Source organism: Anolis carolinensis, chromosome 5 (genome assembly GCF_035594765.1).
Source record: "Anolis carolinensis isolate JA03-04 chromosome 5, rAnoCar3.1.pri, whole genome shotgun sequence".
NCBI classification, from domain to species: Eukaryota; Metazoa; Chordata; class Lepidosauria; order Squamata; family Dactyloidae; genus Anolis; species Anolis carolinensis.
The window spans coordinates 173167583-173190269 of NC_085845.1; the positions used below are offsets into that span (position 1 = coordinate 173167583).

At 42.8% G+C, this 22687-nt stretch overlaps 1 protein-coding gene across 2 annotated transcripts; it reads left to right on the forward strand.

The window, feature by feature from the left end:
- The first annotated feature begins 522 nt into the window (after positions 1–522).
- Positions 523–18081, forward strand: slc16a8 (solute carrier family 16 member 8). 2 transcript variants are annotated; one of them, XM_062982961.1, is made up of 6 exons: positions 523–913; positions 9175–9270; positions 9367–9469; positions 11497–11640; positions 12666–13535; positions 16243–18081. In XM_062982961.1, the coding sequence occupies exons 2-6, from the start codon at positions 9241–9243 to the stop codon at positions 16629–16631; spliced, it is 1536 nt and encodes a 511-aa protein (XP_062839031.1). In that variant the 5' UTR covers positions 523–913; positions 9175–9240; the 3' UTR covers positions 16632–18081. The 2 variants fall into 2 exon arrangements, with proteins under 2 accessions (XP_062839031.1, XP_003227204.1); XM_003227156.4 differs by having other exon boundaries at positions 9175–9469.
- Positions 18082–22687: the final 4606 nt, after the last annotated feature.

A 22687-nucleotide genomic window follows, 5' to 3' on the forward strand; every position in this document is an offset into this window, starting at 1 on the left:
GACATACAACAACCCAGTGTGCAGTCATTTTTTTCAGTGTCTGCAGATGGAGCTATTGATTTGCTTAAAGGATGGTTCCAATGTAAGGGAGGATAGTCATACTAGGGACAATCTGAAATAGTTTGGAAATGTAAAAGAATAATGGTTACTTCTTACCTGTATTGGCTGTTCTCCCCCCAGATGTAGCTGTTTTCCAATGGTTAGTTTGCACACTGGAACTTCTCTGCTTCTCATACAGAATCCTGAGCATGTTGAACATTTCAACTTTTCCTGCACTGGGAGTGGGGTTTTTAATGTCCCCATTCACTTGCCCAAAGCTACATCACTATTGTCCTGAGCAAGGCCAATGCTCCAGTCCTCAAAACCTGTAGGGAAACACCAAGAGGTGAGAAGAAGGGGGCTTAATCATTCCTCAGGCCTTTCCTCATCAACTCCTTGCCGTGGAGAAGCAGGATTACAGGCATGCAAGTCCTATTCCTTTCTCATTGGCCAGGAAAGCTTCTTAAAAACTAGAGAAGTAGTTTCTTTCTTGGAGAGCAGCAAACCAGAATGCTTTAGCGACTTTAAAACATAAGCAGCTGCTGACCCACATCTACACTGTAAAGAGCTTGGTACTTGGAGCAGCCTGCTTGGCTATACAGAAGGGGCTCTCTGGAAGCTGCCTTGGAGATCACCAGGACTCCTTGCTTTGGGAGACTTTGAGAGCCCAAGTTGAGAAGGACCTTTTTTGCTGGCTGAGAAAGAAGAATGCAAGAGATTGGCAGGCTTCTTCTGGTGCTGCTCTTTGGATGCCTGTCATGGAGTAAGCCGTGAAAGGTTTTCATCCCTTCCTTCCTCAAATTATCTCCCCCGTTCCCCAGCAGTAGGAGAAGCCCTGCCTGGATACTTCAAAAAAGCACAGTCCAAGACACAGGTATGTATTATGATACAGAGTACAATTTTGTTGTTCAAATGTTATTTAACTGTTGCATTTCCTTAAGCTACGTATGAAGGATGTTGAATGGTCTAAAAGTGTGGAAAAGTTCTGTTTTGGGACGGCAACTACCATAATCCTCTAACTAGTATGGCTGTGGGCATGCAATAGTTGAAGATACTGAGGAGTTCAATAAAGAGAAGAACTTTTCCAAGGTCTGGTATTATGGTAGGCTAAATACTGATCTTGTTGAGAGCCAGCATGGTGCCGTGGTTTGAGTGTTGGCTGTGGTGATAAGTTCACTTTAAGATCATCATAAGTCAGCGATGACTTGAAGGCTCACAACAAGATGTCACCTGTTGCAGCCGCCAAGGTGTGTCAAGGACTGAATGTGCCCCATTGAGCTTTCTTTTGTGCGGCCCATAGATTCAAGGGGATGAGAGCCTGAGGTTTGAAAATGCTATCCAGTAACCAGGTACTCTGGTTTCATGCCTTGGGCTGGATCTACACTGCCATATAATGCGGCTTCAGAATGCAAATTAACTATGTTGAACTGGTTTATATGAGATCCAGCCTTAGTTTGCATTTGAAGTTTGAGAGTATGATGTGCTCTCATATTTTCTAGATTTTTGTGACTGGATCTAAAACTGGATTGGTGTGTGTCTACATGCCAGCCATATTGATTCATCGAGCTGAGTAGAATTCTTCATTTATCCAGAACAAGACTTGGAAAATTACTTTTAACAAGTAATTTGTTTTCATTACAGTATAGTAAAGGAATACAATATACCCTTAGCTTTATTATTATCATGTTATTATAGTAAAGGTATAATCTAAATCATATTGTTAACTATTGAATCTGCTGAGTTTACCTATGTTTTGACTCACCTTTCAAAAACTGATTTAATCAGTTTTCTCTAGATGTGACTATAGCCCCTTCCACACAGAAGTATAAAATCCACATTGAACTGGATTAATATGGCAGTGTGGACTCAGATAACCCAGTTCAAAGCAGATACTGTGGATTATCTGCCTTGATATCCTGGGTTATATGGCTGTGTGGAAGGACCCTAGTTGGCCTTTGTGATTCTTGTTACACTGCCTGTTACTCTTCTATTACTTTCTGTTGCCGTCTTTCTACCTTTAAGTGATATTTTTTTTGACTTGTCTGTTAATAAAATTAACACGCTCCAAACATCTTGAGATGTCCCACTTGCTTCTTCTGTGGATTTCATTAGATGATTCCAAAAGATTTCTGTTTTTGTTCTTCCCAATTAGTACAGTAAAAGAATGTATAAGGTGTAAGAGGGTAGTAATTGGATAAATATATGATGGTTCCTAGTTACTGGGTTGTTGTGCATTTTCTGGGCTGTATGGCCATGTTCCAGAAGCACTCTCTCCTCATGTTTCACCCACATCTATGGTAGGCATCCTCAGACGTTGTGAGGTATGTGGCCGGCATGACTGCATGGAGCAGTCCATTACCTTCCCGCCGGAGGGGTACCTATTGATCTACTCACATTTGCATGTTTCTGAATATATACTTCCCAGCCTCTGAGAATGCCTGCCATAGATGTGAACAAAACATCACGAGAGAATGCTTCTGAAACATGACCATACAGCCCAGAAAATGTACAACAACCCAGTAATTCTGGCCATGAAAGCCTTCGACAACACATTGGTTCCTAGTTACAATGGCTATATATAATCAGAAGCGGGATGCACCTGAATGTCAGTTTCTGGGGAACATAAGATAGATGCATCTGCACCCTGGTTCTCCAGTTGGACCCAAATATTTCCAATTGACCACTGTGCAGCAGACAGAATGTAAAAGGTTAGATAGGCCTTGGTCTTATCCTACTTGGTTCATTTTTTGTATTTGTTAGAAGTAGTCCCTAAGTGCTTTTCCAAAATTAAATGGAATAAAATTCCAACAACTAAATACAAAATAAACTAATTGTGAACATTAACAATAAACACTTTAATAGTTGCAGATTAGAATAGTTAACGTTTGTGTGAAGAGAGAGGCATGGTCTGATGGTTGCAAAATAGATAACGGAGCTCAAGTCTTCTGATTTGAAATACCTTCCTCTATTTGGGAACTCTTTCTCTATGGTCTGGGATGCCTTTAGCATTAGACTTCCACTCACTCTCAGGACTCAGTTTGTGGCATGCCAATACATGCAGTCCTCGAGTTACAAATATCAAACTTACTAATGACTCATAGTTGAGAACGGGGGTGAGACAATAAGAAGTGAGAAAAATCAACCTCTAGGAAGGGAAATTCACTCCTGGAGGAGTTATCATGGAAAAAGGTATCTCCACTGAAGCTTTATCACCAATCCTTGTTTCTAAAATAAGGCAATTTTTTCAAAATCCAATTATCACAGGGACAGAAAGTGAGGTGAATTCTTCTGAACGGAGGCACAGACAGCAATCCCCCCCCAACCCCCCCCCACCAAAACACACACACACACGCACACACACACACACACACACACACACGCGCACACACACACACACACACATCACCGGGGTGTTAACCCTAATGCTATCCAAAACTTGCTTATTATTATCTATCTATTTATCTGGACTTTCATTTTAAAAATGTACATATTCCAACATAACATACAAATTCAACTTCAGAACAAAACTACATAACCTATCATGTTCGTAACTTGGGAATTGCTTGCACTTTTATCCAGAATGTTATTTTATATTGCTTTTTTGTTTGTTTCTTAAACATTATTATTATTATTATTATTATTATTATTATTATTATTATTATTAATTTGGATAAAATATTTCACCCTCTGTTTCTTGGGATGAGACTGAAGATACTCATTTAGGGTGAGATGGCTCACCATATTTTGAAGTTATGAAGTAATACACCTGGGGAGATGATATAGTTTAGTGGTAAGAGCATTAGGCCAGACTGATCCACGAAGTACCACATAGAGGTGTATTACAGTGCTGTGGTATAATAGCTAAAGAGGAAGAATGGTATAATGTTTAAAGTACAGCTTTCCACCATTTCATGTTGGTGGCACTCTTTTTAGACATGCATAATTTCACGACACAGTAAATCAGTTTCACCAACAATCCGGAAGTTAAAACAACCACCTGTCAGACATATAGACTTATATATAAACTGTAAAACCAAAATGTATGGGGAAACAACTCTTCTCATAAAATCTTTTCATTTTTTATTCCAAAAAAATGTATGATTTATTGCATATTTCACAAAGACTCTGAGGTTTCTTATTATATTCATGCAATACATCTACACATTGCAGCCAACACACTAATGTGTCACAACACAACAGTCTGGGTCACCATAACTGGCCTGTAAATGAAGTATTGTTATTAGTTTTATTTTTAATTGTTGGATCGTATATTGTGTATTTATGTTTATTACTTGTATTATTTTTAAATTGTTGTATGGTTCTATTTTTATTATGTGTATTGTATTGTATTATATTGTTTTTATCATGTTGGAAACTGCCCTGAGTCCCCTGAGGAGATAGGGCAGTATATAAATAAAGTTTTATTGTTATTGTAACACATCGTTTGGAAAGCTCTAGTTTAGAGGATTGGCCTAGAGCTTAGTAAATTTAGGTTAAAGTCTGCATTGTGTGAAAAGGTCCATGGTTGTGCTTTTCCACTGTTCTACCTACAAAGCTAATTGGACTGCCGACTGAATCTTAGCGTACATCTACACTGTAGAATCAATGTAGTTTGTCACTATTTTAACTGTTGTGTTCAATGTGATGGAATGATGCAGTGGTTCTCAACCTATGGGTTCCCAGATGTTTTGGCCTTCAACTTCCAGAAATCCTAACAGCTGGTGAACTGGCTGGGATTTCTGGGAGTTGTAGGCAAAAAACATGGGGACCCAGAGGTTGTGAACCACTGGAATAATGGAAGCTGTAGTTTGGTGATATACCACCACTCTTTGGCTAAGGACCTTGTAAAATTACAACCCCCATGATTCCATAGCACTGGGCCACAACAGTTAAATGAAGTCAAATTGCATTCATGGTTCTCAACCTATGGGTCCCCAGGTGTTTTGGCCTACAACTCCCAGAAATCCCAGCCAGTTTACCAGCTGTTAGGATTTCTGGGAGTTGGCCAAAACATCTGGGGACCCACAGGTTGAGAACCACTGTTTTACAGTGTAAATGCATCTTTAGTTCAATACAGTCAATTAGATAGCTTCCCCGATGGCTATTGCTGTTGCTGTCACCATCTTCTCCTTCATTCTCCCTAATGGTAAAGGCTGGTCCAGAAGAGGCTTTAACGACACAGGCCATAATGTTACAAATCACTTACATTACTACAGCCGTTGCTGGCATTGTTAGGGCCACTAAACATCCATAGGAATAGCCCCAATGATTTCCTGTCACTAATGCTATAATAGCCTGCCCGTCACTAAGGTGCTGTGTCAAAAAGGTCATGACTGGCTCATGGTGAAAGACAGGAAAAGCAAACCCTGTGTTGACATTCCTGGAGAGCTTAAGGGCTTGAAACACCCGCACCGCTCCCTCTCAATTCCTTGTTTGCGCCGGTATCTCTGTACTTAGCCACAGCGCTGGCACGCAGACGAGTAATCCGTCTGGCATGCACCTGTACAAAGTTCCCTTCCTCTCTCCAGCATTTGGGGCTCTTTCCCTGTATGCATTCATCAGAAAAATGAGCTGTACTCCATTCTCAGGCAGAGGATTCAATAAAAATCCCACCAATTGTCTTAAAAATGAATAGTTCAAGGTCCTGTTGCCTCTATTTTCCCATTTATGGACCAAACTATAAAAGCTTGACCATGAGCAGGAGTTTAAAAAGCAATTTTTTGTTAGTGTTAGCAGCGACTTGAGAAACTGCAAGTCGTTTCTGTTGTGAGGGAATTGGCCATCTGCAAGAATGTTGCCCGGGGGATGCCTGGATGTTTTGAAGTTTTGCCATCCTTGTGGGAAACTTCTCTCATGTCCCCACATGCGGAGCTGGAGCTATCAGCTCTCCCCAGATTTGAACCGGCAACCTTCAGGTCAGCAACCCAACCTTCAAGTTAGCAATTCTGCCGGCACAAGGGTTTAACCCACTGCGCCACTAGGGCTGGGGTAGAGGATTCTGGAACCTAGAGTAACTAAAACAAATCCATAATTTTTGCAAGCCTTGGTTTGAAGTTCCAGAGGGACTCAAGCAATGCAGAATTCTTATCTAGAAATCTGAAATTTGAAATATTCCAAAATATGAGATAGTGACATCTTTGCTTTCTGATGCTTCAGTATACGTAAACTTGCACATATGTAGTGGTTTTGCAAACAATACTGACTTGTGTCTGAAAGCTTGTAGGTGAAAGTTCTTGGAGGGAAAACATCATGATAATCAGCTTATGGAATTTGCAAGCCCGGAATCTTACAAACAGCTGTTATCGTGGATGGAATTTGATAAAAGAAATGAAGAATAGATATACTGCTGATTATAAATCAAGTGAGCAGGCAGAAAATGATAAATAAAATCCTACCGTAAGCAGATGTAAAGTTGTATACTGTACACAAAGACAAAAATGTTAACTTCACATTTACTGTCACAAGGTTAGCTTTTTCAGTGACTAGTCAGAAAAGAGGGTATTGAGTGGTCCATTATATGTTGAGCATGGTCCCTCCAGATTCAGAGCCCAATTCAATAATTCAGATCTGGACCTTAGTCTTTTTCTGTATTAACTCAGACTGCCTGCCTTCCATTTAAAACCTTAATACTAACAACAACGGCAACAGCAACAACAAGAAGGAAGAGCTGAGACAGGCATATATGCAATAGATTTTCTCCAGAGACTCACTGAATAGCTGAATTGACCAACCGCCCCCCCCCAAAAAAAAACCACCCACACACACACACACACACAACCCCAAAAAAGAACAATGTGTTGTTGAAGGCTTCCATGGCTGGAATCACTGGGTTGCTGTGAGTTTTCCGGGCTGTATGGTCATGTCCCAGAACCATTCTTACCTTACGTTTCACCTGCATCTATGGGATTCATCCTCAGAGGTTGTGAGGCATGTTGGAAACTAGTCAAGTGGGATTTATATATCTGTGGAAACAGAAAGGAAACAATCAGGGCCAGCTAACACCTCCTAACAAAGGATTCCCCCAGGCAGGAAGCAGCCAGGCTTTGAAGCTGCAAGGCTATTCAGTGCTAATCAAGGTGTCCAAATGCAACATTCACACTTGCTTCAGGCAGACTTTCTCCCACCCTGAACATTCCACAGATATATAAACCCTATTTGCCTAGTTTCCAACACTGCACAACCCCTGAGGATACCTACCATAGATGTGGGCGAAACGTCAGGAAAAAATACTTCATAGGATGAAACCGATCGGTAGTATATTGAGGAAAAACTAATCATGAGTTCTTTGCACAGTATATCCTAGAGAGGTGAAGGTGGATGTGTAATCTTTTCCAAATGTGACCATCAGGCTACTGAGGAAATGTAGTGCCAGACTTGATTTCAAAATGAGGAAATATAGAAGCTTCTGATTTGGTTTCCAATAGTCCGTCAGTTTTGAGTGTCTATACTTTACATTGGGAACTTGAAACAAGATTGAGATTCTGTTGGCATGCTCTCAACCCTGATGCTTAATGATCTCTTTACCTGAACTGATGGAGGTGATCTTAGGGAACTACTACATCTCATGTGTGCCAAGTCTTACATTAAGCCAGGCTGTTTAAGGTCTTGGAGGATGTTTGCCAACAGAGAAGAACAACTTTCAGCCTTATTGTTTTGGGTAATAGACAAACAAAATCTATTTTTGAGCAAGAGAAGATGGTGGTTTCTTAATTCCAGACAGTCTTGGATTACATTAATTGAATCCATTTAAGACAGGCTTTTTTGCCTTTTCACCTTGTATTTTCAGCCTCTGGAGAATGCCATTAATATCACTGGGTCAAAATGCATTGGCTAAGTGGAAAACGAAACCTTTTTTTTCAACACACTGAGACTTTGTCTCTTCTCTTTGTCTCTTCATTGGGTGTTTAAATGGCTTGGAGTCAAACAACTTGTGTGAAAGCTTCTCCCAGTGCGCACTTGCCTCATCTCGGAGATCTTTCGAAGAGGCTCTATTTTGTCAATCTTGTTTATGACCAATAAGTGACCTTAGTAAGGACTTTCTCATTTGTTATACCCACAAATTATATTCTCTGTCTTTGGAGACACAAGTGTCTTCAGTAACTGAGTTTCATTGGCTACTTCAGACCCACTTCTTCACCCAAACCTTTGGATCCCTTCGATGGTGCCTGAGGAGACATTTGAGTCTGCTTTTTGTTTAACAGACAATGGTATGTGGATTTTTGCTAGATTTTAGAATTTCAATGGCATTCTTTTCTTAGTATTACTATTTTGTATTTTTTACTTTTACTTGTTAGTTGCTTCATGGTTTATATATTCCATGGTTTACCTATCACAAGGTATATATATTTATATAATTGAATGAATTTATATAATTGAATGAAGTTAGGTATGTAAATATAACAGTAAATTGATTGAGGAAATGGATAAATAATGGAATAGTGCCAGAATTCCCCCTCCACAAAGCTGATTAGCGTTGTTGACGAGTTTTGTGTTTGCCTTCAGATATAAGCCCTTTCATGCAGCTCAGTTAAAGTCCTTTGATTCCACTTTAACTGCCATGGCAACATACTATGGAATCCTGAATTCTGTAATTTTGTGAGGCACCAGTGCATTCTCAATATCTTATTCATAGAGTATAGATTCTAGGATCTTTATTATACAAGACTGGTGAAGTGGCATGTCCACAGGATTATGGTGTCTTTTGCTATTCCTCACTGCACTATGCCTGGTCTGCATTGTAGCTGGTTTGTATCCCAACCATTCTGGGAACCCATTTCAGATTTTCAAGCATGTGGACAATTTCAACAGAAAGGAGGAAACCATAAAAATGAACAAAATCTGGCTACCAGTATTTAAAAAACCTCTGAGGATGCCTGCCATAGATGTGGGTGAAACGTCAGGAGAGAATGCTTCTGGAACATGGCCACACAGCCTGGAAAATACACAGCAACCCAGTGAACCCATTATTATTTAAATAGAGAAAGAGGAGCATGCAAAAATAAATGAAGCAATAGAACATAGAAAAAAAGAGGTTTGGAGAAGTTGTGTCTAAATGTATTTTTAAAGGCCACAAGTTCCAGAAGATAATTTGTCTGATCTTTGATCTGTATCCTGTCTGATCTTCTGTTTCTACAGCACTCCACTCTCCTGCTGCCCACGGCTGGCCTGGCTTATTTGCTGGTTTCCCCCTTGATTTAGACAATGGGGAGAGGCGATGCTGAGGATGGACAGGTGCCTGAAAGAGTGAAGCCTCCAGATGGTGGCTGGGGCTGGGTTGTGCTGCTGGGTTGCTTTGTCATCACCGGCTTCTCCTACGCTTTCCCAAAGGCAGTGAGCATTTACTTCAAGGAGCTGATGCATGACTTCCACGTTGGCTACAGTGACACAGCTTGGATCTCATCAATCATGCTAGCTATGCTGTATGGAACAGGTGAGAAGGCTACAATTCCATCTGACAAAACACTACATTGGGCTTATAAAAATATAGACAGGTATTTTTTAAAGCTACCCTTAATATCAATTGGTACATAGCAATAGAACAGAGCAGTTGGATCACATATGTACCAATTGATATTAAGGGTAGCTTGGAGAAGCCCTGCTTGGATACCTCAAAAAACATGAGCCAGCAATGTGATGTGGCAGCAAAAAAGCCAATGGGATTTTGTCATGCATAAATACGAGTCTAGTGTCTAGATCCAGGGAAGTCATACTACCCCTCTATTCTGCCTTGGTCAGGCCACACCTGGAATCACACTGTGTCCAGTTCTGGGCACTGCAATTGAAAGGAGATGTTGACAAGCTGGAAGGTGTCCAGAGGAGGATGACTAAAATGATCAAGGGTTTGGAGAACAAGCCCTATGAGATGCGGTTTAAAGAGCTGGACATGTTTATCCTGCAGAAGAGAAGGCTGAGAGAAGACATGATAGCCATGTATAAATATGTGAGGGGAAGTCAGGGAGGAGGGAGCAGGCTTGTCTATTGCCCTGGAGATTAGGACACAGAACAATGGCTTTAAACTACAGGAAAGGAGATTCCACGTGAACATTAGGAAGAACTTCCTCACTGTGAGAGCTGTTCAGCAGTGGACCTTTCTGCCCCCGAGTGTGGTGGAGGCTCCTTTTTTGAAGGCGTTCAAGCAGAGGCTGGATGGCCATCTGTCGGGGGTGCTTTGAATGCGATTTTCCTGCTTCTTGGCAGGGGATTGGACTGGATGGCCCATGAGGTCTCTTCCAACTCTATGATTCTAATTTAATAGATTTTGTCATTGTATCGAAGGATCAGAATGCTAACAAACATTCCACAATGCAGTGCTGGCGGGTGGGTTGAAGAGTTTTATTTAAAAGCTTCGCAGGCTAATAGGTAAAGGCTCTTCCACTTTCAGGGTTCAATTGCTCAGGTGTTTGTATTTTTTTCTTTTACCACCTGTGGTTGTTACAATGGAACTAAGTTCTTGTTTGGCTGTAACACCTGTGCCGAACCAGAGATGTTGGACTGCATACATAATCATTGGCCATGCTGCTCAGGAATACTGGGGATTACAATACAATACATGAGAGTGTCAGGCTTAGAAGATTTCACCCAAAGCTTATTAGAATGTGTTTCTGTTGTCCATTGTTTCCATCTCTACAGGTAAGCACAGAGTCAGACATCACTTCTAACGTTTTGGGGAAGGGATGCTTAGCTCTTGGTATTAAGCAAACAAAACTATCTTCCAATTCATATATATTGCTGAGCAAGAATGTTCATTCTATCTAAAGCCTACATTCAAAGAAGCAGAATTGCAGACAACGTGTGTCAAAATGAGGAAGATGAATGCCTCTTATCAGAGGACCCTTGGTTCAATCGTAAAGCTCAGGCTTAGTTTGTTTAATTAATTCTTGAGATCTTTGGACAGTACTCGTCAGGATGGACTAGAGACTGGAAAAAGTACTTTTAAAATTAACTGCTGGGTGGTGTTTTGGTAATTGCAGTGCAAAAAAGTATTTTTTTTCCAAGCTCCAATTTGAACTAAGTGTCTTATTCATGATAATATTTTTTTAAGATGTCTGAAAAACATCTATGAAAGAGAGATATTGCTTTCCCTTCTGTCTGATAGTTTGGTTCTTGCTTCCATCTCACATTTCTACTAAAACTAAATAAGGAAGGAAGGGAATAAGGCTATTCTATTGGCAATTTATCCAGGTTTACTCAGGGCCAGAAAAAAACAGAGGCTCCAATCTGCCCCCTTCTGTTTGTAAGAAGCATATTAAACATACATAAGTTTTCTATTTAGACTTGGGTCCCATCTTCAAGATATCTAATAAAGTACTTACATGCCAAATCCGTAAAAAATCCAAAATACCTCTAGTCCCAAGCATTTTAGATAAGAAATATTCAAACAGTACTTTATTTCAGTTGTCTATTCTTTTTATTTTGTTCTAGCCTTTGCCCCTTTCTGATTTCTTGGATTCTCTGCAGGGCCTGTGAGCAGTATTATGGTGAATCAGTTTGGATGTCGGCCTGTGATGCTCGTTGGAGGCCTCTTGGCTTCGTCTGGAATGATTTTAGCCTCCTTCACCACAAACATTATTGAACTGTACCTGACAGCTGGCGTGCTGACAGGTGAGCGTTCTTGTGAAATGGGGAAGAGAAGCAATATGCCTCTAAAATAAGCATGCATCTGCGAGTGGGAGGTGGAACATAGAACTGACAGAAATTGGAGAGACATTGCAAGGAAGGTGGAAGAACATGATGACAGAGATCTTATCTTGAGCAAGCAGAGCACAATGCCATGCAGCTCTGAGTCTTTTCAAACCCCGAGAAGTTGTGAGGCTTTGCTGCTGGGAGAGGATTGGATAGGGCTCAGGATAGCTCCCTAAGCCCCACCCGAAACAAGCACATATGGCACACTTACATACACATACATCACTGATAGGATGTTGTCTAATGTACACAGTAGGCTTTCCCCTTTTATGGGGGCTAAGGGTGCAGGACATTTGTGAAAGTGGAAAAATGCAAATAGAAACCACTATTTTTTAGCATGAGAGAACACCTCTGGGAATTCTGAGGTCCTTCACCACAATTCCATGGTCACTTTTCAATGGAAGTGCTGAAGGACCTTGAGACTTCTAGAGAGAATATATTAATCAAATCTGTAACTAACCAAGTCCACAAAAGTTAAATACACAAATGTGGAGGGCTGACTCTACAAGATTTTCATATCCATTATACAAAGATGCCTTGTACTATTTATGCATGTGTTGATATTATTGATATTTTAGTCTAGAAAGTATCTTTTACATTTGCATTCTGTTGTTGAGTTTAAAGGTTTTTCATAGAACCCCTACAATGCGGTATCCTAGGGTTCTGCAGAACACAGTTTGGGAACCTTTGCTCTCTTGCACTTTGAGACATTTCTATCTCTTGAGATCATTGGCTCAAAATTTAAGCCTTAAATCTTATTTAGTCCCAAACAGAGTAGATCAACTGAATCAATGGAACTTACTATTAACTATTATACTTACTATGTTACCTGTTATAAACTTCTCATTGATTTAATAGTCCTCCTCTAGCTGAAATTAAGAAATGGATTCAAGCTATCATCCGTTCACTTACTTGTCATTCATAATTTCCCTTGCTTTCTGCAGGTTTAGGCATGGCTCTCAACTTTCAGCCTTCCCTGATCATGCTGGGGTCCTACTTTGATAAGCGGAGACCTTTGGCGAATGGGCTTGCTGCAGCTGGGAGCCCAGTCTTCCTGTCAGCCCTCTCTCCACTGGGGCAGGTTTTGCTGGAGAAGTTTGGCTGGCGAGGCGGATTCCTCATCATGGGAGGCCTCCTGCTCAACTGCTGCACCTGTGGGGCAGTGATGAGACCCCTGGAGATGAGCATGAAGACGACAAGAGAGAAGGCCCAGGACAAATATGAGGCCAAAGAGATGCTGCCAATGGGAGAAAGGGCAGACGAGGCCATCAGCACCATGGACAACACTAAGAAGGCCAAGAAAGCCAAGAAGAAGAAGAAGCCCAAGAAAGGCAAAAAGTTGTTAGATTTTTCAATCTTCAAAAACCGAGGGTTTGTCATCTATACCATCGCCATGTTCATCATGGTCTTGGGTCTCTTTGTGCCCACCATATTGCTAGTCAACTATGCCAAAGACACAGGAGTGCCTGACAAAGAGGCTGCTTTTCTGTTGTCTATCATTGGTTTCATCGATATCTTTGCCCGCCCATCTTGCGGGGTTCTTGCTGGACTGAAGTGGGTACGGCCTCATGTCATCTACCTGTTCAGCTTTGCCATGCTCTTCAATGGCCTGACCGATATCATCAGTGCCAAGGCCAGCACTTACACGTCTCTTGTCCTCTTTTGCATCTTCTTTGGCATCTCCTATGGCATGGTGGGAGCCTTGCAGTTTGAGGTGCTCATGGCCATCATTGGCTCACAGAAGTTCTCCAGTGCCATTGGGCTTGTCTTGCTAATTGAAGCCATTGCTGTGCTTATTGGGCCACCTTCTGCAGGTAAGCCTAGGATATTTGTAGCCTGGAAACATCGCTGCCTTTCACAGAGCTCAGGATGAGGTATTGTTTATCAGGTCTTAGTTCAGGATCTAATTTTGAATACCACAGTTCACCCTTAAAAACAAATAGTATTTTTTTTCATGTCAGGAGCAACTTGAGAAACTGCAAGTCGCTTCTGGTGAGAGAGAATTGGCTGTCTGAAAGGACATTGCCCAGGAGATGCCCAGATGTTTTACCATCCTGTGAGAGGCTTCTCTCATGTTCCCGCATGGGAAGTTGGAGCTGACAGACGGGAGCTCACCTTGCTCCTCTGGTTTAAATCACCTGACCTTTTGGTCAGCAGCGTTGCCAGCACAAGGTTTTAACACATTGCACCACCGGGGGCTCCTGATAGTAATAGTAATAATCATCATCATCACTGAGCACGGATATGAACAGGAAGAAGAATGTGCTCTTGAGTAAGTAAAGCATGCCCATCCAATACCAATGGGAAATCATGACGTGTCAATGGATAGTGTTATAGTCTCACAGAAGCAAAGATCTCTTGCTAAGGACTCTGTTGCTGCTTGGAAGCAAAGAGTTTATTTTTGGGGGGGAAAGTGAAAGCAGAATAGGTATTGCATTGTTCTGTATTTTCATTGTGATTGGTTAGCATTTTGCATCTATCCCTTGATCCTCTGATCTATTTCCTTAAATGTATGTAGGAAAAAGTATTGTTACATTTTTCTTCCTCAACCAGTCAGCTCATTTTGAGTTTTAGCTTTCCTTATATTATTATTGCAAGCTTGAGCTACACATCTGTACCCTTCTTTGGTGATTTGTCCTTCTTTCCATTCTGTTTACATACTCTTTTTTTCTTTTCTTTTTCTTGAGTTTAAATTTAATTTTTCAAGTGTTTCTCATTTTTCTTCTTTCATGTGTTTGTTTGTGATGGTCCTTTTTTGCAATTCATTCTTAAGGAACTTCCCACACTTCACCCCCTTAGCTGGGTGCCCCTTTCCTTTACCATGTCTAACCAAGGGATTCCACCCAGCAATTCCCTGAACTTGTTCAAATCAGCTGGCCCAGCTTCTATTATGATAGAATAATGACGTATTTATATGTCTGTGAATCTCCAGTTTATTTCTAGGTTATCATTTGATATATTATCCATGGACACAGGTTCCTTGAGGGAACACAAGGAGTTTACTAAGAAAAGTACACATTTCCTGTCTATACATCTTGTTTGTGCATGGCTAGGCTCATCTAGAAAGTGATCTGTGACAGTGCTGAGACTCAGGAACCTTTTCAGGAGGTTTTGTTTATAGTAGAGATCTAAATACCCTAAATTAGTGGTTTCCAACCTTTGGTCCTCTAGTTGTTTTGGACTTCAGCTCCCAGAAATCCTAGCCAGCTTATCAACTCTTAGGAATTGTGGGAGCTGAAGTCCAAAACACCTGCCCTAAATGGACCAGGCACCATCTGATTCTGGAAACACAGCTTTGGTTAGTACTTGGATAGGAGACTGTTTGTTTTTTTTATTGGTTTTTTGGCAAACAAGTTATCTAAGTTATACTTCATAGGAAGGAACCTGACAGCCCGCCTTTGAATTTCTTTATCATAGGCCCCTTCCACACAGCTGAATAAAATCCCACATTATCTGCTTTGAACAGGAATATATGGCAATGTGGATTCAGATATCCCAGTTCAAAGCAGATATTGTGGGATTTTCTGCCTTGACAATCTGATTTTTATGGCTGTGTGGAAGGTCCCAAAGAAAACATTGGGAAATTAATGGAGTTTCTATAAAGTTAACAGGCAACTTGAAGACCACATATGCACACAGGTGCAGTATTACAGCTGCAGCTTAAAGGCCTTTACTAAAACCATTTTAGGTATCAACCCAACAGGCTCTGAAACTTGCAGCCAGCTGTATCAATACTACATTTTCCAGTTCTAGTTTGAAGTATCTCAGGCTTGAATAGGCTCTGAATCTAAAAATAAATTTGCTTATTGCACACCTGAATAATTTATTTGTGCTTCTTCTATGGGAAAAGCTCTGTCATAGTCATCTCCATAGACTAGAATTTTGCAACAAAAACTTTGCCCTGTTAATTGGAATTAGCTTATTTACTCGGGTTTAATATGCCATTGAATCTAATGTGCACTTCAATATTCAAAACCCTGAAACCATCAAAAGTATTTGCTGCTGAATGTGATGCGTAGCAGCAAAAAATGCACTCTGTAATTTGGCCAAAAAGGTATGCATTACTGTTGCTGCCTGCTTAGAATTCCTTCTTTAAAAACAAAAGTGTTAGAACGCCGGAGTTTCCAGCCATGGAAAAGGAAACCTTGGGTGCATACTATAGAATGAATTGCCCTGGATCGGGGCTATGGAATTCTGGGGGCTTTAGTTTGACAAGGTCTTGAGACTTCTATACCAAAAAATGCTAATTTATCACCAAATGATAAATCCCAGCACCCCATAGCATTGAGCCAGGGCCATTAAATTAGAGATGATGTCCCTCAAAGAGTAGCTGCAATTCCCATAATCTCTAGTGGATGAATTGACTGAATGTGGATACTAATAATGAGCCTCTCTTCCTAAAGCTTATGAAGTTTCATATAATGCAGACTCTAAGTTCTTGATAAGTTCTTTAATAGAGTAACTACATGAAATAGTACTACAATGTATGATGCTGCTAATTCTTTTTTGTTTCAACTCCAGGGCGATTGGTGGATGCACTTAAGAGGTATGAGGTTATCTTCTACCTGGCTGGCTCAGAGGTGGTGTTGTCAGCTCTCTTCCTGGCCATTGCTTCCTATTGCTGCCTGAGCAGGGGGGAAAAGAAGACCTCTCAACCGGAGGAGAATCCTTCTGGAGGCGGTGGTGGGAGTGAAACAGAGGAAGCCGAATCAGATATACAGGAAGGCGAGGACCATCCTGGTGACCATGGCCACCTGTCTCACAGCATCAACAATGCTGGGGGCGATGTTGTGAATCACATTGCAGAGAACAGGCATGTCGATGGAGCTGGGCAGCCAGATGGGGAGGGTGAAGTTTTGGCACCAGGAGGAGGCAATGCGGCTCACACAGTTGAAAGAAACAGTTTTTAATTACATGGAGGTCAAATTCAATCAACAAAGACAGTATTAACAATGCGTGGGACCTAGTCTGGCTGAAGCAAAAGTATATAGGGAAAGCTGACAAGTTTGTGTGGTGGGAGGAGAGAATGAGGGTGGCCTGAGAATAGTGTTTTTTATACAGAGTGATGACCCCATGAACAGAGTTCCCTGAGGAAAAAAAAGCCATGTTGTTTCCTTGAATGTTCTTTGGAATTCATACATTTTCCTACAATGCATGGACTTGCCTTGACAAACCTGAGAATTAGAGGTGCTTAGTGACCAGGCTGATAATGTTGATCCGTTTGATATCCCCCCCCCCCCCCCAAACTACATCTACAGACCCAGAGCCCAACAAAGGAGGCCACAGTGTAGTAATTATCATAACACTTGTAATGTGCCAAATACCAGAAGAATAGAAAACAATATGATCTACTTGGAAAGAGTGGTGGAGTGCCAAAGTTTGTTAGAGACAGCATGCGATAAGGTGATGCCTACTATTGGACACATCTCTATGAGTAAGGGGTAGAAGCTTATACCTTCTGTCAATTGGTTCTTGGTGATTGAAATGTTGATCCAACCATATACCAAGACAAGGTTGTCATTTTTATTTGCAGAGGGTATATGTGCTATATCTGAAAAGCAGTGAGACAGTATAATGAAGTCACTGTGTTGGGATTTTTGACATAGAATCATAAGAGTCTGAAGAGACTCAAAGGATAATCTAGTCCAGCTCTCTTCTTGTGCAGGAATCTACAGCTAAAGAAGCTGGTAAATGCAGATAGTCTTCAAATTACAAACCGAATAGGTTATGTAGGTTTCTTCTTAAGTTAAATTTTAGCTTTGGCTAGCATAACGAAGGGTTAATTCCCCTTTGGAGGTTTCTTTGCTATCTGTCCCTCTATTCAGAAGATTCCACTTCACTCTCTGTCACTGTGATAATTGAATTTTGGAAAATGTGGCTTGTTGTGGAAACAAGGATTGGCGAGAAATCTTAATGGAGACATCTTTTCAGGGGTGAATTTCCCATCGTAGGGGTCGATTTCTTTCACTTTCTGTTGTCTCACCCCTGTTCTTAACTATGATTTTTTTTGTTAGTTGGATGTCTGTAACCCAGGGACTGCCTGTACTGCAGTTAAATAAATGTTCACTATAAGGGCAGAGCAGCATGTAAAGGTAGAATATGTTGTCGACCGCGTTTGGGGGATCGGGTCCCTTAAGGAGGGAGCCGACCCGGTCCTGAGGGAACGGACCCTGGCGAAGCCAAAAGAAGAATATAAGCCGCAATACAACCTGAAGCCTGGAATGAAGAAGGTCCGCCAAGTTGAAGGAAAATCCGCCAAGGAGTTTTTATTTAGCAATTTCAGCTGAAAAGGACGCTAATAGCGATCATTCAATCTACTAGCGTAACATATGTTTCAAATAAAGTCATATTTATACAATGTTTCGGTCTGACAGCCCTTTGAATTTCCCGCCCCGCTTCCCTGCCCATCTGATCGCGGATAGGCTGAGAGGTTGAACGAGGCGGGCTTTCGTTTCCCGCCTTGCCCTGCTGGCCCAATGGGGAGCTGTTTTTTGTCCCCCCCTCGGGCCAATCAGAGAGGAGGAGGCGGGAGCTATAGAAACAATGCGGTGACCGGACAGGAAACATCGGATTAATTCTGGCCCAGCCAATTTCTAAAGGAATTAATGACACCCATCAAGGATGTCCGGGGTCCTGTCACGTTCGCAGATTTTAGATATGTCTTTGGGGTGTCAGACGGGAAGTGGTGATTTGATGAGCCATCATTGACGGCCCCACAGGGTGCCTTCCTGCGGCGTCCTGGCCTGCGATGTGACAATGTTTGCCTTGGGGGCGAGTCACCTTTAGTTTGGTGACTCGCCCTATATTGTCCATGCGATCGGAGTGAGATGGGATTAAACTGTGGCAGATTATCCCTTTGTTTTTTTGGGAAGGGGAGGTCTGAGTCATGGGGCTAGAGTTCAGGTTGGGGTCATAATATTTCCCATTTGATTTCATGATCTGACAATTATTTGGGATAAAATGAAAATTATAAATAAAGTCGGAACATAAACCCAGCAGGGAAAAACACATATTTTCCGGGGATCCCAAAGAGTGTAAATACATATAGGCAGATAGGTAGATAAAGGAGAATCCATAAAGGTGGGTGACATTGCATAAAGGGGAATCATGAATGATATAAACAATATAAATGAGCAATAGAAAACATTTGATAGGAACGAAGTTCACAACATCTGGGGAATCCAACATAGAAGTAGGGTTCAAGCAGCATGATTTCACAATCCATGAAGTTAGCCCAACAGTTTGAAATTCATACAACAGTGAGTCATGTACATAGAATATAAAAATTCACAAATACATGAGGGGAAAGAGTTCATAAGGAATTCATTGAGATGGCATGGGGAAGGGGCACATATGGGTTAGTAAGTCTTTGGAGGTATAGGATTTCATAAGTCCAAGGGGTAGGTGTGGGGAAGAGTGTTCTTCTCTTTCATAAAATTATGAAATTATGAATGAAACGTGGAGGGCCCCCGTCCGGGCATCCCTTGGCAGCTGTAGAGGGTGAGGGTCCTTGGTGAACTATGTCTCCCCCGCGAGAGAGCGATCCCCCCCATCCCCATTTCACAGAAGGGGGCCAGGGAGAACCATTCCGCGAGTCGCGGGGAGAGAAAACCCCGGGATAAAGCAGCAACTTGGCTTGGAAAGAAACGCGGTTCTGTTTGACAGTCAGCTGTTGAGATGCCGAAAACTGGACCGATTCCGGGTCTGCTGGTTGTCTTCGAGTCAGGAGCCTTAGAAAGGGTTAAGACTAAAAGAGGAGCGTTCTAGGGGTAATTTTGATAGAGATATGAGCCAATTTATATCGTCCGCCATGTTAATCTATGGCGGAGAACCTCAGCCGGAGTTAAAGGACGGGAGGGAGAGAAACCGCATGCAAAAAGGAAGGAGTCAGAGGGAGATACAAAATAACCAGATAGAGAGTGTTACTGTTAAAATAAATGCTACTTTTATTGGGGGGATTTGTTACATAGTTCAGGGAAAGGGAAAATGAAGAAAAAAAGGTCTTTTAATAATGGTCTGTTGCGGTCCCGCTCCGTTCTTTCGGAGAGTAATCTATGGAACTCTCTGCTGCGTTTTCAAATCAATTTGAAAGCGGGGGCGTCGGTTATCATACCCCCACTCGGGAGGGCGGGGCGAGATGGGCGGAGCCTATTTCGCCCCTGCCCTACCGCATAAGCGTTATAACCTCTTAGCGGCAGCATGGCCATCTGCTGAGAGGGATTCGAATGGTTCTTTTTGCGACAAATTTGGAACAGAGCGGGCAAATGCGACCAGCAACAGCTTATTATTAAAAGGAAAAGGATTACGGCTAGAAAGAGGAGAAAACCTTTCCTCAACCAGTCTAAAGAGGGGAGCCAATCGGTCAGAAAACTAAGGTCGAATCCAGTCGTCTCCTTAATTCCTGAGGCCAAATCATCCAAACCCTCGATGGATTTACGAATTATAGGAGTTTGGTCTGTCAAATTAAAGCAGCACATGTGCCTTACACTCTCACAGCCATAGTGGTTTTTCAATAGGAGGAAATCAATAGCTGCCCTGTTATCTAATACAGCCTCCCGCAGCTCATGCATTTCCTTTGCCACTGATGCCAAGGCTTGAGAGGTATAATTGATGTTTTTGACCAGAGCGCAGGCCAGATGCTTTATGGCCCTATAATTCATGGCTGAGGCCACTCCAGGAGTGAACAATGCAGCCGCCACAAATTGTGGGATACCTTTTAGCACTACTGAGGGGTCACAATTCGGGTCCAAGTTCTGAATGGATCTTGCCTTCCGACCCAAAGAGTGTGCCAACTCTAAGTCGTTCTTGGAGGGCATAAAAAGAGACAGCCTACCCAATGCACAATTCCCCATGGAGGTATTGGCAGGTAGATAACCATAGGCTGTCTGTCCACACAGGAAAAACCATCCTGGGGGCAGGACCAAATGGGCATTCAAATGAGACAGTTTTTCTATATGGGTGCAATTTAGAGAGTTGTCAATGGGAAGCTGATGGCACTCACCGATGCAGGTGGGTATTTGAAAACAATTTTCTGCTTGAGGAACATGGGCAAGGCGGATGGCAGCCATGCCAGGCAACTTATCCATGGAGACTCTTCCCCAGTTAGAGAGGTCTCTGTAAGACATATCCTTTGGGATGTCTTGGAACATGGTATAATTTCTAAAAATTTCCAGAGGTTCTGGAATGCCAATTAAACAGGTGGAAAACAGGTCTGTGGCTGAGGCTCCACTGGACAGGCAAAAATCTGAGACATTTAAGGCTTTTGTGGCCAACTGCTGCCAGAAGTTTACTTTAGAGGAAAGCCATTCATACAACACCGGGCTAGAACTGGTGGGGAGAGTCAAAGAGAAGATGAGAATTAGGGTTAGCATTTTCTAGGGTTAAGCACCTGGGACAGCTCCTAGTGGGAAAGACAAGGAGAGAGCAGAGAGAAAACTAGAGGGGAAATTAGGACTCACGGCTCCTGATTCAGCACGTCGGACAGCTCCCAGTGGAATCGTGCTGTGAGTTCTCCCGAGCGGGGGTTGAAGTGAGGGCCGATTTGACAGCTGTCAAAGCGAGCTGTCAAATGTTTGTTGGTCCAAATGGGGGTGTTCCCGTGGTGCTAGAAGGATGAAATTTGGAGAGGTCCTTGGAGAGGGTCTTGTGCTTTGGTCTCTGGCTTTTGGTCTTTCTCCGGGCCTCGGGAGGGTGTGGGTCAGGACAGTTCGCGGGCGGCGGTCCCTGAGGAGGTGTTTTCCGGAACAACACCTTCAGGTCGTCTCCCAGCTCAGCTGTCCACAGATCTTTGTCTTCCTCACCGCTGGTGGGGGCTGGCTCAGGTTCAGGAGCGCTCTTGAGCCTGGTGTGATGGATCCAGGCACGGATTCCAGCTACCTTGCAAGCGGTGTAGGAGGTCAGGAGGACTTGGTGAGGTCCGACCCACTTCTCAGTCAGAGGCTCCGGTCGCCACGTCCGCACGAAGACCCAATCTCCAATGGAAAAGTCGTGGACTGGAGCATCCAAGGGGACAGGAAGGTGGGAGAGTAGGTACCTGTTTAGAGAAGAGAGGACAGAGGTAAGAGAAGACAGCCTAGCTCTAAGGCTTTCGGAGCCCACCTCATGTAGGTGTTCAGCCTTCAAGGGAACCTGGGAAGAAGGAAAAGGTCTACCATAAAGAATCTCAAAAGGACTTAATTTTAACTTGCCCCTAGGGGCAGCCCTGACTCGAGTGAGAGCGAGTGGAAGAGCCTCTGGCCAAGGTAGGTTAGCCTGCTGACAGATTTTCGCCACTTGTCTCTTAAGGGTTTGGTTCATCCTTTCAACCTTGCCGCTTGCTTCTGGGTGCCAGCTGGAATGCAAGTCCCACCGGATCTGGAGGACCCGAGAGACCTGTTGGGTGACCTTGGAGATGAAAGAACTCCCGTTGTCCGAAGAAATGCAGAGGGGCAGGCCGAAACGTGGGATGATGTCATGGAGGAGAGCTTGAGTGACCTCTTTGGCAGTACAAGTATAGCAGGCGAAAGCTTCAGGCCACCCGCTGTAGCAATCCACAAACACCAGCAGGTATTTGTACTTCTTACTGGAGGGCAATTCAGCAAAATCCACCTCCCATACCTGTCCTGGCTGCAGTCCTGCCCTGAGATGCCCCACTTCTGGCTTCTTCTGGATCTTGGGGTTGTTCTTTAGGCAGAGGAGACATCGCTTACAGGCCCAGATAGACTGTTGGGCCATGCGTGGTCCAATGAAGAAGGATCTGAGGTGTTCCAGCATGGCATCATGACCCCAGTGGGTGCTTTTGTGAAGGCGGAGGGCCACTTCACGCATCAGGGGATCTGTGAGGAGCAGACGGCCTTGGCTGTCCTTCCACCAACCCCCATCCTGTGTCAGTCCTTCCTTCCTAGCGAACTCATCGTCCACAGTTCCATACAGAGGGAGGCTGGTGATGGTGGTGTCCGGGATGAGGGCTCCCTGGAAGGTGGGCGTT